At 34.5% G+C, this 12,496-nt stretch overlaps 1 protein-coding gene across 4 annotated transcripts in view; it reads right to left on the bottom strand.

Moving 5' to 3' along the window:
* The window catches only part of LOC109336227, an 11,865-nt gene continuing 1,477 nt past the window's right edge, over positions 2,109 to 12,496 (bottom strand). Inside the window, exons 1-15 of one of the 4 annotated variants that reach the window (XM_019572691.1) lie at positions 12,275 to 12,479; positions 11,734 to 11,977; positions 9,914 to 10,185; positions 7,938 to 8,090; positions 7,015 to 7,797; positions 6,763 to 6,857; positions 6,204 to 6,266; positions 6,009 to 6,097; positions 5,865 to 5,916; positions 4,321 to 4,934; positions 3,834 to 3,908; positions 3,633 to 3,703; positions 3,503 to 3,560; positions 2,957 to 3,203; positions 2,109 to 2,792 (exon numbers count right to left, since the gene is read on the bottom strand). In XM_019572691.1, coding sequence (XP_019428236.1) covers positions 2,233 to 2,792; positions 2,957 to 3,203; positions 3,503 to 3,560; positions 3,633 to 3,703; positions 3,834 to 3,908; positions 4,321 to 4,934; positions 5,865 to 5,916; positions 6,009 to 6,097; positions 6,204 to 6,266; positions 6,763 to 6,857; positions 7,015 to 7,797; positions 7,938 to 8,090; positions 9,914 to 10,185; positions 11,734 to 11,847 — 3,246 coding nt within the window. In that variant the 5' untranslated portion in view covers positions 11,848 to 11,977; positions 12,275 to 12,479 and the 3' untranslated portion in view covers positions 2,109 to 2,232. Of the gene's footprint in view, positions 2,793 to 2,956; positions 3,204 to 3,502; positions 3,561 to 3,632; positions 3,704 to 3,833; positions 3,909 to 4,320; positions 4,935 to 5,856; positions 5,917 to 6,008; positions 6,098 to 6,203; positions 6,267 to 6,762; positions 6,858 to 7,014; positions 7,798 to 7,937; positions 8,091 to 9,913; positions 10,186 to 11,733; positions 12,025 to 12,274; positions 12,480 to 12,496 lie in introns of those variants that run through there. The other 3 variants (XM_019572690.1, XM_019572692.1, XM_019572689.1) reach the window with 3 other exon arrangements.

Genomic DNA, 12,496 nt, shown 5'->3' with positions numbered 1-12,496 from the left:
TAGGTTGTTTAACCAATGAGAGATACATGGATAAGTGACTATATATTGTCTTCTGACTAATATTTAGCAAGAAATATTCAACAATATTAATAGTTAATTGTTCATTCAACAATTTCAGATTGTGAAATTACATAAAGATTAATTATGAAATATATAATTTGTTTTATTAGATATATTTAAATTTTATGATTTTGGCATTAATGTTTATATTTTTTATGATTGATGATATTTATTATTTTAATTGTTAACATATGTTGGACACTCTGCCTCTAGTTCCTAGATCCATAACTGAATTAAATTATAAATTTTATTTCCAAAAAAACTAATTCATGTGTACGTTAGTTTTTAGAGAAAAACATGCCATATTCATTATATAAAAAAATATCATCTCACATTATTTGTTAATGGTGTAAAATCTATGTATTTATAGTGTAAAAATTTATACTTAATATATTATATATCATTTATTTATATTAGTTTTATTTAAGAGTAAGTGATAATTGAAAATAAACAATAAATAATACAATAATATATAGCTAATCTCAATCTAAATACTAAGTAGTTAACTATGTAGCATATATATATATATATATATATATATATATATATATATATATAAAAGATGGTTCTTTATACAGCCTTTGTAGTATTGACTATTGAGTGTACAATAATTCTATTTGTATTAAAATATTATTGTTCAACAAATCTTTGTAATTAACAAATAATTAATGTACAAAACATTAAAGAAATATGAGAATGTGATTTTCAAATAAGTTTTATTGTCATGTTTGGTCGTGGTTTGCTTCTTATGAAACAATCCTGGAAATGTGATTAGTTGATTCATTATAATTACGATGTTAGACAAAGGTTTCTGAGAATGTAGTGCTCCCAAGAGAACCCATCATTCCCATCTCATAAAAGGAGGAAAACAACATTTTCACTTCCGAAAATGTTAGTTTCATACACATTTTTTCTAAACTTCCTACCAAACATGAGAATCTTATATTCTCAAGCAAGATTCCCAAAAATGTCAAAATATTTCTTGTACCAAAGACCTCTTAACTTAACCCTAAGTATTCACGGGTCTCATGGCTTCACCTAAAAGGATGACACCAAACACCTCTTAACTTAACCCTGGATGACAAAAACTAAACCCGTGGGTACCCGTGAAAATACCTATAATAGATATCCATAATAATAGCTTATGAATGAGAATAAGTTTTATGATACAATGTCTCACGGGTACCCACGAATTTATATATTTAGTTTTTAATTAAATTTTTAAATATATTTATTATTATTTTAAGATTATATATCATATACTTTATTGTTATTTCATAATAAACTACACACTATAATCATAAATTTATCATATAAATATCATCTTATTTATGTAATAATTATTTTTACATATTGATTATTACAAAGTATATAAATATATAATTAAAATTAAAAACATGGGTACTCACAAATACTCACTACTATATTAATATCCACAAATATTACAGGTTTGGGAATAAGAAAACACTAATTGCACCCATCGCTAGGCCTCATACACCTTGTTTTAAAAAATATAAAGACTTCTATCCTTCTATTATAATGGGAAGATGATATGGTGCGCCTACATTTGGCCAAAAGTATGTTCATTTTTTCTACTTTAAGGAATAAAACTACATGCATTACCCTCCTCAGACCGATCCCACCAGATGAGATCCCGTATATCTTCAGCCACCTTTTTTACCCTACAACCCCAAGCAGTCATAATCCTGAAAATATAACATCTAAGAGAAATACTGCAACATAATCATTTGAACATTCATGAAAACGGGACTATTTCATCAATGGACAAAAGATAAGTGAACATACCCTTTCAACTGAAATAGGAGCAACAATTTGGAACAAATCTGTGCGTCAGCGTCTCAGCGACACAACAAAACACCTCATGTAACATTGTGATAAATCCATAGGCAATCAGAAACTACACTGTAAGATAAATTTAGAATTCAATAAAATAAAAATACCCAACAAACTATGATCAAAATTTTGTTTACAAACTATGGAATGCTCTAAAGATCATATTAACAGTTGAGGACTACGTTTTTCTTTCTTTTTTTCCTTTAACCCCTTTTTTGGGGGCTTCTATGTTTGGTATTGTTGATAATGGTTATCCAAAAAGAATGGGCATAATTACAAAGTGCCAATCATCAGAGGCACGAATTGTATATCTGCATTTTACAGAAGCATATTCAACTCAGACAGATCATCCATCGGTATGTCTAGACCGATCACATCTTCCTGTAAATCCTCGTCAATGTTTAACCAAGAGTCCAGGTCTTCATCTCCACCAAGTTCATTAGCTACCACGAGTTCTATGGAGTCTAATTCATGCAAGTTTGTTACGTCCACAGGTTCCTCAGTTAGAATGGGCAATTCTTCAGTAATATGAGCACGAGGGACAGACCCAGCTTTATCTTCATTAGAGCCACAAGCCAATTGATGCCCGGAGTTATTGTTTTGCACCAACTTGCTCACGGATTCATTTCCAGAAGTAGATAGTTGTGTTGCCTTCTGTTTGGGCTTTGCTTTATTATTAGGCTCACCACTTGAATGGCCTGCACAAGAACTACGGGATTTTGTGACAGAATTTCTTCCAGAAGTGCCTTTCTCCCTCTCTTTCTCACTCCTCTTTCCGTTTGCTCCACCCATGAAAGAATTACCAATTGATGCAGAATCCAGGTCAGATGGATGATTTATTTTTTCCAACGCGCCCCTCTTCCTGCAAGGAAGCAAACCTGCAAGACGCAAGGCTGAATCCATTATTCCATAGGAGAAGAAAGAAAACAGGACTATCCCCCAATCAAATAGATCTTAGAACCCAGGAACAGAGTATAATTAGTAAAGCCAAAAGCAAATATGGCTAAGGAAATACTTCGGAACAAGTATAAAAATAGGAAACCTGGAAGAGGAGACTCTTGCTGAGACTTTTGGGCGAGGGGTAGTTTTACAGCAACATCTGAGCCAGCATAGTTGACACACGTAGGAGCAGCAAATAGGACATCTTTAAAGGCAGGCTCCAAAAAGCAACTTCTCCCGGATTCTTCAAAATCCCTGCACCTAGCAAGAGTCCGTTTCATAAAAGCCAAAGCAATTGGCCTAGAGACCTTAGGAATGCCATTCCTCGCAGCGCTACTTCCACGAGTAGCCTATCAAAAATAGAGAGGGTCATTTCACAATGCAAATCAGTTACAGCAACCCTTTCAGCTGGACCAAATCATTATTACAGCGTAATCCTGACAAGAAAAAACTAAGCACATGCCCTATATTCATCTCTATCCAACTAGGTGGGATCGGCTACCACACTAAAGTTTGTTAATAAAATAAGCAATGGGTGAGCAGTTAAAATTATTCAACACAAGTAACACACAAATTTAGCTCAATTCAATTTCCACAAGCTCCTTATCAACGGGAAATTAGCACAAATTAAAATAATAGTAATAATTACCAGTTTCTTCTTATAAGCCAGTTCGACAAGTTTGTTCATGGCAATTTCCTGAAGGGCTCTGCAAATTAATACAATTTATCTTAGCCAAAAATATAGATACACAATATAAATATATTATCAAATATCTGACCTTTGCTCTTCTTCCCGGCCTTGTTCAACTGCTTGAATAAGTTTCATGAAGTATTCTTTCTTTTTAGTTACCTGCAAAATTGGTCAAATATAAACAAACACCACCAAAGTGATAAATAGAGGATACCAAAGTCCACAAGTTAATTGTTCTTCCCAAACAACTTCAACAGATATAATAAAAATAACGTAAATGAATCACAACCTGTTCATGAAGTCCCTTCTGCAATTGAATAATATCTTGATTAATAGCTTCACAGTCTTCATCAGCAAGATCAGGCTTTTATAAGACAGCCACAATGATATCACTTAGTAATAGAAGCATTGGTAAAAAAACCATATTTGAAACTCATTAAACTCTTCAAATATAATTTCAGTGCTGAAATATAATTTAAAACTTTGAAGAATGGATGAAGCAAAGGATATATCTTCACATGTCAATGAGGCTCTAAAACCATGTAAAGGGCCAGTCATCCTAAATGCTGAAGTTGTTGGGTGGAGGTGCATCGGTGGTGGATGACGGTTTATATCTCTGATAGTTCAATTTCATGTGAAGTGTGTGTGAATAGAAGAGAAACAGAAAGAAGAAAGATGGAAAGGGAAGAAGGTTGCTGAAGCATACAGAAACCTCCCATATAAATAAGCTATGAAGACCAACGACATCTATATAGTTTATACAAATAGAAATTTACCACTGGTTCAGGATAAAGGCCAACACTCTGCAGCTCCAGTAAGAGTTTATCCTCCATACTCATCTGCTCAAAATGACGATTGGAAGTTGACGAACAAGAAGAAACTCTATTCATAACCACTAACCCACCATTACTATTTTCGGATACAGTGGGCAACCTTTCAGTTTCTGGATGCAATGCTACCTGGCGCAACTGTGAAAAATCATAAAGTTCTTGATCATGGGTAGCATTCCCGTTACAAGAAAACATGTCAGATTTGAATTCATCTTCTGCCCCGGTCCTAGGTTGATTCTCAATATCCTCAGGGAAGCAAGCCAGTCCAAGAGAATGATCACTTTCACATAGAAAAGGCATTTTGCCACCTCCATCAGTTTCTTCATCAGTTTCATCATCAATTATTAGAGCAGTCAATACTCTTTGGTACAACGGTGCAGCTATGTTTCCTTCGGAATTCATTTGTCTGCATAAAAAACTAACATCCAGATGTTGATCAAGCATGTCAACCATTGAAGATATATGTTTTGAATCAGTTTGTTCAACGCTTTTCTCTCTTTCTCCGGGGAGAGGATTTTGTGACGAAGTGTTGTCCTTATGATCAAGTCCATCCTGAGAATTTAAAAAAGAAGATGTGTTAAAAATCTGATAACTACTTTCTGGTTCATATCTCTTGCTATTTAGAAACTTAATTTAATGCTCCACCCTCCACACTCCATAGTCTTTAAAGGTAGCGTGATGATTTTAACCATGACATGAGTCACATTAAATAACAAATGGACCAGAACAAGAAGTTGGCCACCATAAGATAGAGATAGGAGTAGAAAAATAGAGAAAGATAGCCATTTCACTAAGCAATGTTCTAGAAGAGGTGTTAATGCAATCAACAGCAATATGAGCAATGGAATTTTTATTCTGTTTTTATCTTCCATTTTTTTGTTTAATGGGATGAGTCAAGAAGTGGTGTCACTGAACTAATGCAAGGATATGCACCATATTGGTTTATTATCAAAATGATCCAAAACAATGGATGAATGTTAAATTGATGAAAGAAGAAGCATCAAAATGAGAAGGTCCAGACAGAGAAGGAAGCTTATTTTCATTTTCTCTCTAATATTTTCATTTCGCATGAACCTTCAGTGGGTGACCCTGGTTGGAACGTAAAGTCTTTGCCTTGTGACCGAAGTTTAAATCCTGGAAACAATCTCTCCACTTACGAATCTAAGGTTGCATATATCAACCCTCTCCAAACCCCACAAAGTGGGAGACAAGTGTAATGAGACGCCCTTTTTTATGAACCTTCATATTATATTATTAGAATCACTTGTGGGGAAGGGATATGTAATCAACAAGATAAAGGTATTTCAACTAGATGCAAAGCCAAAAGCACACAAAAGTAAGAAACATGCAGGACTAAAATAGTCCTTAGAAGGTATTTAAAGACCATAAAATATAAGGAAAAACAGGTTATCAAAGTAGAATGTCAATCATTACAGAGCAGCAAAGGACAAACAACTCTTTGAGACAATCATTAGACATTACTGGAGAATTATTTCCAAGGCTTTGAGACAAACAACTCTGATCCTCCTTTGTTGATTTGACCTGATGCAAAGGACAATGTAAAAATGGGGGCACAATGGTACCATTAAAGCCCACTTAAATTTCACAGAAAACAAATATATTACAACACCTACCAGCTGCTTCAAGCAGGCTACGTCCTCTAATCTGACAGGAGCAAAAGCAGGTTCAAGTTTCTTCCAAAATGAACTAGAACAGCCAACATCTGCCAAGGCCCAAAGCAACATATGATTTAAAGTTTCTCCATAAAGAGGGTGTATATATGTGATAGGTATAGATATGCAAAAAAAAAATTGAGTTTAGTTACATACAGCTGGCATTGCTAGCAAAATTAGCAGCAGCTAACAGTTCCTCCTGGTCATCATCTAACTCTCCTGGAATTTCAGATGGTTTAGTATATTATTGCACTAACAATATTTGACAAGGATAGCTTATGTGCTCATAATTTTAATCCAGTCCCTCACATTAATAAAGAACTATTTTGTTAGATAACTTGACCTGTATTACAAAACTGAAATTAACTTGACATGTATCATAACTGAGTATTTAAAGGCATATACAATCACAAATCTTATACAGCGAGATCAAATAGAAAACCTCTTTATAAGTAGAGCATGAATATAAAATTAAACATAAGTATTGCACGACAGCGGAAATTTGAATTTAACATAAGACTAGGGTTTTCTTTTCGAAGAAGGGCCAGTTTGCAAGCAAAAGGATTAGGGGTTGGAAAGTAGTGCGGTTTATATTATTGTATACAGATAGATGTACACGGATAAGCAAATAGAAGCTTATCAACATTGATCTAATAATGAAACTAACTCCACTTTATTTAATGCAATAAGTAAATACTGGATCATAAAGATATACCTGCAATATCTGGGGAATGACTAGTTGATGGATGACCAAGACGAGCAATAGCCTTCCTGTTGCGTGATTTCTTCAAACGAGGGCGCCCTGATTTACTGAAACAAAGACATATGCTTAAGTATTATGTAAATATGTGTGTGTGTGTGTGTATATATATAACAAGAAATTACCATCATCTTTCTATAATATAGAGTCGAAGGGACAAAATAAATTCCATTACAAGAAAATGAGAAAATTTAATTGAAGTTATACCTTCCATTCTTTTCAGAACCAGGCTTCATACTTCTAATTGGCTGTGTTAATGTTGAAATCTCTATCTTCTCATTCATCAGTGTTATACCAGTCTTCAATACTGGTGAGCCCCTACTATTCCTTCCCTGTTTATGCAGATTTTCTCCAATCTCTTCTTTAAAGGACAATTTCTTCTTCTCAATTGCTAGCAAAGAGGAACTTATATTACACGAATTATTTTTGGCTCTTTCATCAACTTCATTACTTCCCAATCTTTTCTCCTTGACTTTACTTTTATCATTTTCACCAGCACCCAATTCTTCACTTTCCAATAATCTGGTTTGGGATGAAAAATTTTCATGCCTCACTTTACCTAGTTGAGTACTGTTGACAGCACCCTTAGAAATAAGTGACCCACCAACTGTGGTAGAAGTCACTCCAGTGCCAACATCAGAAGGGGAACAACCTTTCAGTGACATATGCACTTCATCAGAATTCAAGAGAGGGGATACCACATTCATTCTTCGAGTTCGAGAAATTTTTTGAGGTCTCTGCCCAACCCATTGGGCCATAGGGGAGGAAGATGGTCCTTCAGGCAAAGGGCACTTACGATTTATAGTTCCACTCACTGAATGAGGCTTGTTCACATTTGAAGGTTGTTCCGACACATCAAGTGTTTCATAAGAACGAAGCACTGAAGATGAGTTTCTGGGCATCAAAGGGCCAGTTCGTGGTGCTCTTGAAGCTTTTCTTTTCATCAATGAATAATTACTAGTTGTATAATTATCATCACCGACATTAAGCCTATAAAGAAAGAAAAAAATGAGAAGAGATTAGTTGTAAACTCGTAACATTTGACATATCAGAGAAATAAAAACTGGCTTAAGGCAAGGAACCATATAGAATCATAAGTGTGTGAAGAATTCGAATGAGCGGATACATACTTGTTTCCCTGAAGTACAATCTGATCCTTATTTGATCCATCCATTGAATCCCTCAAGCCCTTTTCTTGCTCATCCTTAGAAGTTGGACATGCATCAGAACTAGCAGGCATGGAAGTAACATTGAGCTTGCTATTACTTCCAGAATATCCTGGTCTGTAAGAAACAAAATGTTGCAAGCAGTTTATTCTTTGCTGTTATAGCATACCAAAAATTATACTTTAAGATCATCACAACATTACTTAGCATCATCTCTAACTAGTAAATAATAAAAGCAAGAAAGCTAAAAAATTATGAAATACAATTGCGAGGTATGCAGTTAGACACTTGCACTTTCAGAAGAGGGCATGAATGTTATGGAATCAAACTGTGTGTGAAAGTCACGACAGATTTACAGAATATCCAATTTTTGAGGGATGTATTCCTAATCTAGTAGTTTAAGTGACAAGGAAGAAAAAATATATTAGCTAAGAGATACCCCACACAAAGCAACCCAGGGAAAAGTTGTAGGCCACAACAACTGCAGAAAGGATCAAAGAGTTTAAACAAGAGTGTAAGATAATGAAAGCATTGGCCAAGAACAGCATGGCTGCAAGTATAGTGAAAAGTGTAGGAAACTGAAGAGCTCTTATGAATTATTGTACTATTTTCCTTGCTTGTCTGTGTCTTGGTTGCATTAGAAGGATATAATATCCTCCTCATTAGAACTTATTTTCTCTGTTAATGATTTTGTTTCGTAAACAAAAAATACAGTGGCACACTGGTACAAGAATGAAAAAACAGAAGGGCTTTAGGGAAGACACAATACTACAAACAAACAACAAAGCCTTTTTCCCACGAGGTGAAATCCTTGGGGAAGATGCAATGACCAAGTAAAACAGATGTACATAACCCCGATGGCTTTGAATTCATTTAACATTAACAACTCCTAGAGTATGAGATCAGGCCATCAAAGGTCAATCGTAGAGAATAATTAGATGTCTAACTCCTAAGATCAGTCAACTGACCTTAAATCATTTTCATGTACATCCCTTTGGACCACATTTGTACTTATGTAGAATCATTAGCTAAGAACAAAGAATTGCCAAACTACTTAACCTGATGCAAGTAAAGTACACCTCACCCCCTCTTAAGAAAAGAAAAGGTAAATTATTTGCATTTCATATTATGTGAAAATCTAAGGGAGATTTAGAATCTTAAGTATCAGTGTATCACTACAATTGCAAAATCAGACTCAGCAAGAACCCAGTGGATGTACTGCTAGAGTTACCCTTTTGAGATAGTGTCTACTGTCTAACCACATACCTTGTGATTGTCTTTCATGACACTCACTCTCAAGGGTTATGGGATTGAGTATTTAATAACAAAGATGGTAGATGTGATTTATATGCTCCAGAGGAGGGAGGGGTACTGAAAGAGGAGCTATCTCATTAATTTGTATTTATTATTGTCTAGTGGGACTAAGGCTTGGTTCTTGTTTGTTATTGTCTATTGTACATATCTGTATTAGCTACATATAAAACTTCTAAATTGCAATACAAGCTGCCCAAGCCTCTTTTTCAGTTATAACAATAATAACACTCAAGTGTGATGTGCTACTGTACTAGACACTTGTGTATTCAAAGAAATAAGAGATCTCCTTCTAGATCCTCCCTCTTTATATAACACAACAGACTGAAGTTGACACGTCCAATTATTCACCCCAAACAAGAAATGATAACCACAATTAGTCATCAGGTTACACACAACTTCCCAAATAATGCAAGTTTTAAAATGTATTAAAACATGCTATATATTACTGAATACTAATTAATTACCATTAAAGCTCCTTAGTAACATCATGAATCACCGTCTTTATTAAAAGTATACATAACTGATTTAACTTCATGTGTCAACTCATTTTTATTGCTGGTCAGATCATATGAATCACTGTCACTGGACTCTACCAGACATCAAAGCATTTCATAAACTGGTGTTACCTCAAATCTTGGGCATCAGAAGACTGCGGACTCCCATTAGTTAGCTTTGGATGCATAACCCTTTTCAGCTCACCTTCACCATCAATTGGTCTAGAAAAAACAGTACCCAAAGAACGTTTTCTTCTCATTTTTCTATCACATGTTTCTCTACCTGCAGGTAACTTTCTAATCTTCACTTTCACGTTATCACAACCTTTGCCACCATCCTTGATGTCTCTATCTTTTCCAACAGCGAAAGAATGCCTTAAAAAGCTATCACTTTGTCCTTCACCCTAGTGTTTTAAAACCGAATATAAATAGAATAAATTTAAATAAAAGAGGAAAAATAAAGTTTTGATAAGGTAAAGGAATGTATAGCTATTAGGGAAACATTTCTTCTTTTTATTTAAAAAGACATTAAGTAAAGGAACATATATGCAAGAGATGAAAACCAAAGTAATAATTAGGTAGCAATGTGTCTTCAAATAAGTACTGAACTTCAAAAGTGTTACACAAGCAATTCAAAAAGTTTTAATTTGTGTTCCTCCAGGTATTTACGGCAAATATATTAGCAGTAGTAGTGACAACAACAGCACATCTGTCAGAATTTCTGCAAGCAGAGAATCTACCACTTCTTGATTGTAAACTCCGTTATTTTATGTTCCTTGACAGCCTTGTTGTATATACAAATTTCAAATTTTCAATATTTGCTGTTGGTCATCTAGTCACTCTGTAAGCCTCTTGCTGGGGACATGATTTCATCAACCTAGGTTCCTCCTTTATTGCACAACTGTTTTCCTTCCTAATAGTGATTAGTCAAATTACGAAGATAATCTAACTTTTGCCCATCCTCACCTCAACCGCAGCTGTTAAAATTCAACTGTACTGAAATTCAGCCACATCTATCTTATTCAAAAGATAGACAAGGTTGCATCATGAAAACTTCCAGGTCAATTGGCATTGAACTATAACAACAATCAAGCTTTTTACCCATTAGGTGGAGTCAGCTACATGAGTTAGATGATATCATAATGTTCTATCATAAACAAATGATAAACCCCTATATTCTTCTTAATAGTTGCGCCTACAGTTTTTCATGATCTCTCCCTACGTTATAGCGATTATATCCTCGACCTCCCTAGCATAGAATTAAATTTATTTTCAGCAATGCGAGTTTCTTGTCTTAGTATCCTCTCAATTACCATATTTCATAGCTTCATACTTTCAGAGTATGATCATGAGCATAATCAATCTCCTTATAATTATTGCAACTTTGTATATCTCCCTTGTTCTTACAAATTGGTACTAGTGTTTCTCCTCCGGTCATCAACATTGTCTTAGACCTCATAACATTGCTAGATATTTTTAAGCCAACTAATGTCTTTATTTGCTAGACCCTTCCATAACTCAATAGGTACATTATTCACAACTGCTTTTCCATCATCCATCCTCTTTGATACTTCTTTTACCTCAGACTCTCTAGTTCTATGATAAAAAGGTATAATTTTGGTCCTCCTCTTTATTGTTGGAATAGAACCGTGTCTACTAAATCTTCGTAGATGCACATGAAACAAAAATGATAAATAGTTGATACCAGGATCAAGTGATAGTGTAATATTATGCTAATTAAAATAAAAGGCCTCATACCAAAAATTGACACAAATGATAATATTTTATCATTCAGTAAAAAGGGTATCTGTCCTCCAAAACTTTACATCTATAAATGCAATAGTAGTTGATTAACATGTCAGAAAACCAAATTTTTTATTAAACACAACTAAAATTAAATAGCACAATATATGTAATCGACCAAAAAATAGTTACAGATGTTGGCTACAAACCCGTATGTCAGCAACTGATGCACGAATGCGCTTATTCAGAACGACATTGCTAGGTCTGTCCTCCAGTCTTTGATTCACATGCTCTGATGGACTTTGTTGAGTCTGACTTCGCATCTTTGAGGAGTGTAACCCACCTAGCCTTTCATTGGGAAATTGGTCGTTTTGATGTTGTTCCTTCGAGTTTAAAGCCTCACAACACTTGTTCAATTTGTATAAAGATTCACCCAACCTTTTTGATCTATAACTGAGAAGAATCTTAAAATTTCAGAAACTTTTGAACAGATTGAATACCTAGTCACAATAAAGCAATGAATAAAATAAATTGATTATTACAGTTTTGGACAACTTATTCATTACCCTCATTCCTGTAACTAAGAAAAACAATAAAAATTATAGACCTTCAATATGTGTGCTGTAAATGCTAGCTATCTATTACGCATTAACTCATAAAAAGTTATATTTAATGAGAACAAGTATTAGATTGGTATGACTTGTTGAAAGAAATAAGTCAATAACGATATTGCATAAAATCACTAACTACTTAGCCCTCACAAAGCCTCTTGCATAATTGCTTTGAACTGTTTCAGATCCTCTTTCACTACTGGAGGGAGAGGCTCCAGATTAGCAGTTCTAAAAGCAGAATCTTCAAAGGTGTTTCCAATGACATCCCTAAGACCTGTCTTACCCACCTGGCCTGGTAGTGTTTTTTATCTCCAATGATTATTGGATCTAGCACTAAACACTGAGTTAGTGGAGCCACCCC

Source organism: Lupinus angustifolius, chromosome LG20, assembly GCF_001865875.1.
Source record: "Lupinus angustifolius cultivar Tanjil chromosome LG20, LupAngTanjil_v1.0, whole genome shotgun sequence".
Taxonomy (NCBI): Eukaryota; Viridiplantae; Streptophyta; class Magnoliopsida; order Fabales; family Fabaceae; genus Lupinus; species Lupinus angustifolius.
Note: the sequence above shows the minus strand (reverse complement) of the source record. Positions and strands in the feature narration are given on the sequence as shown.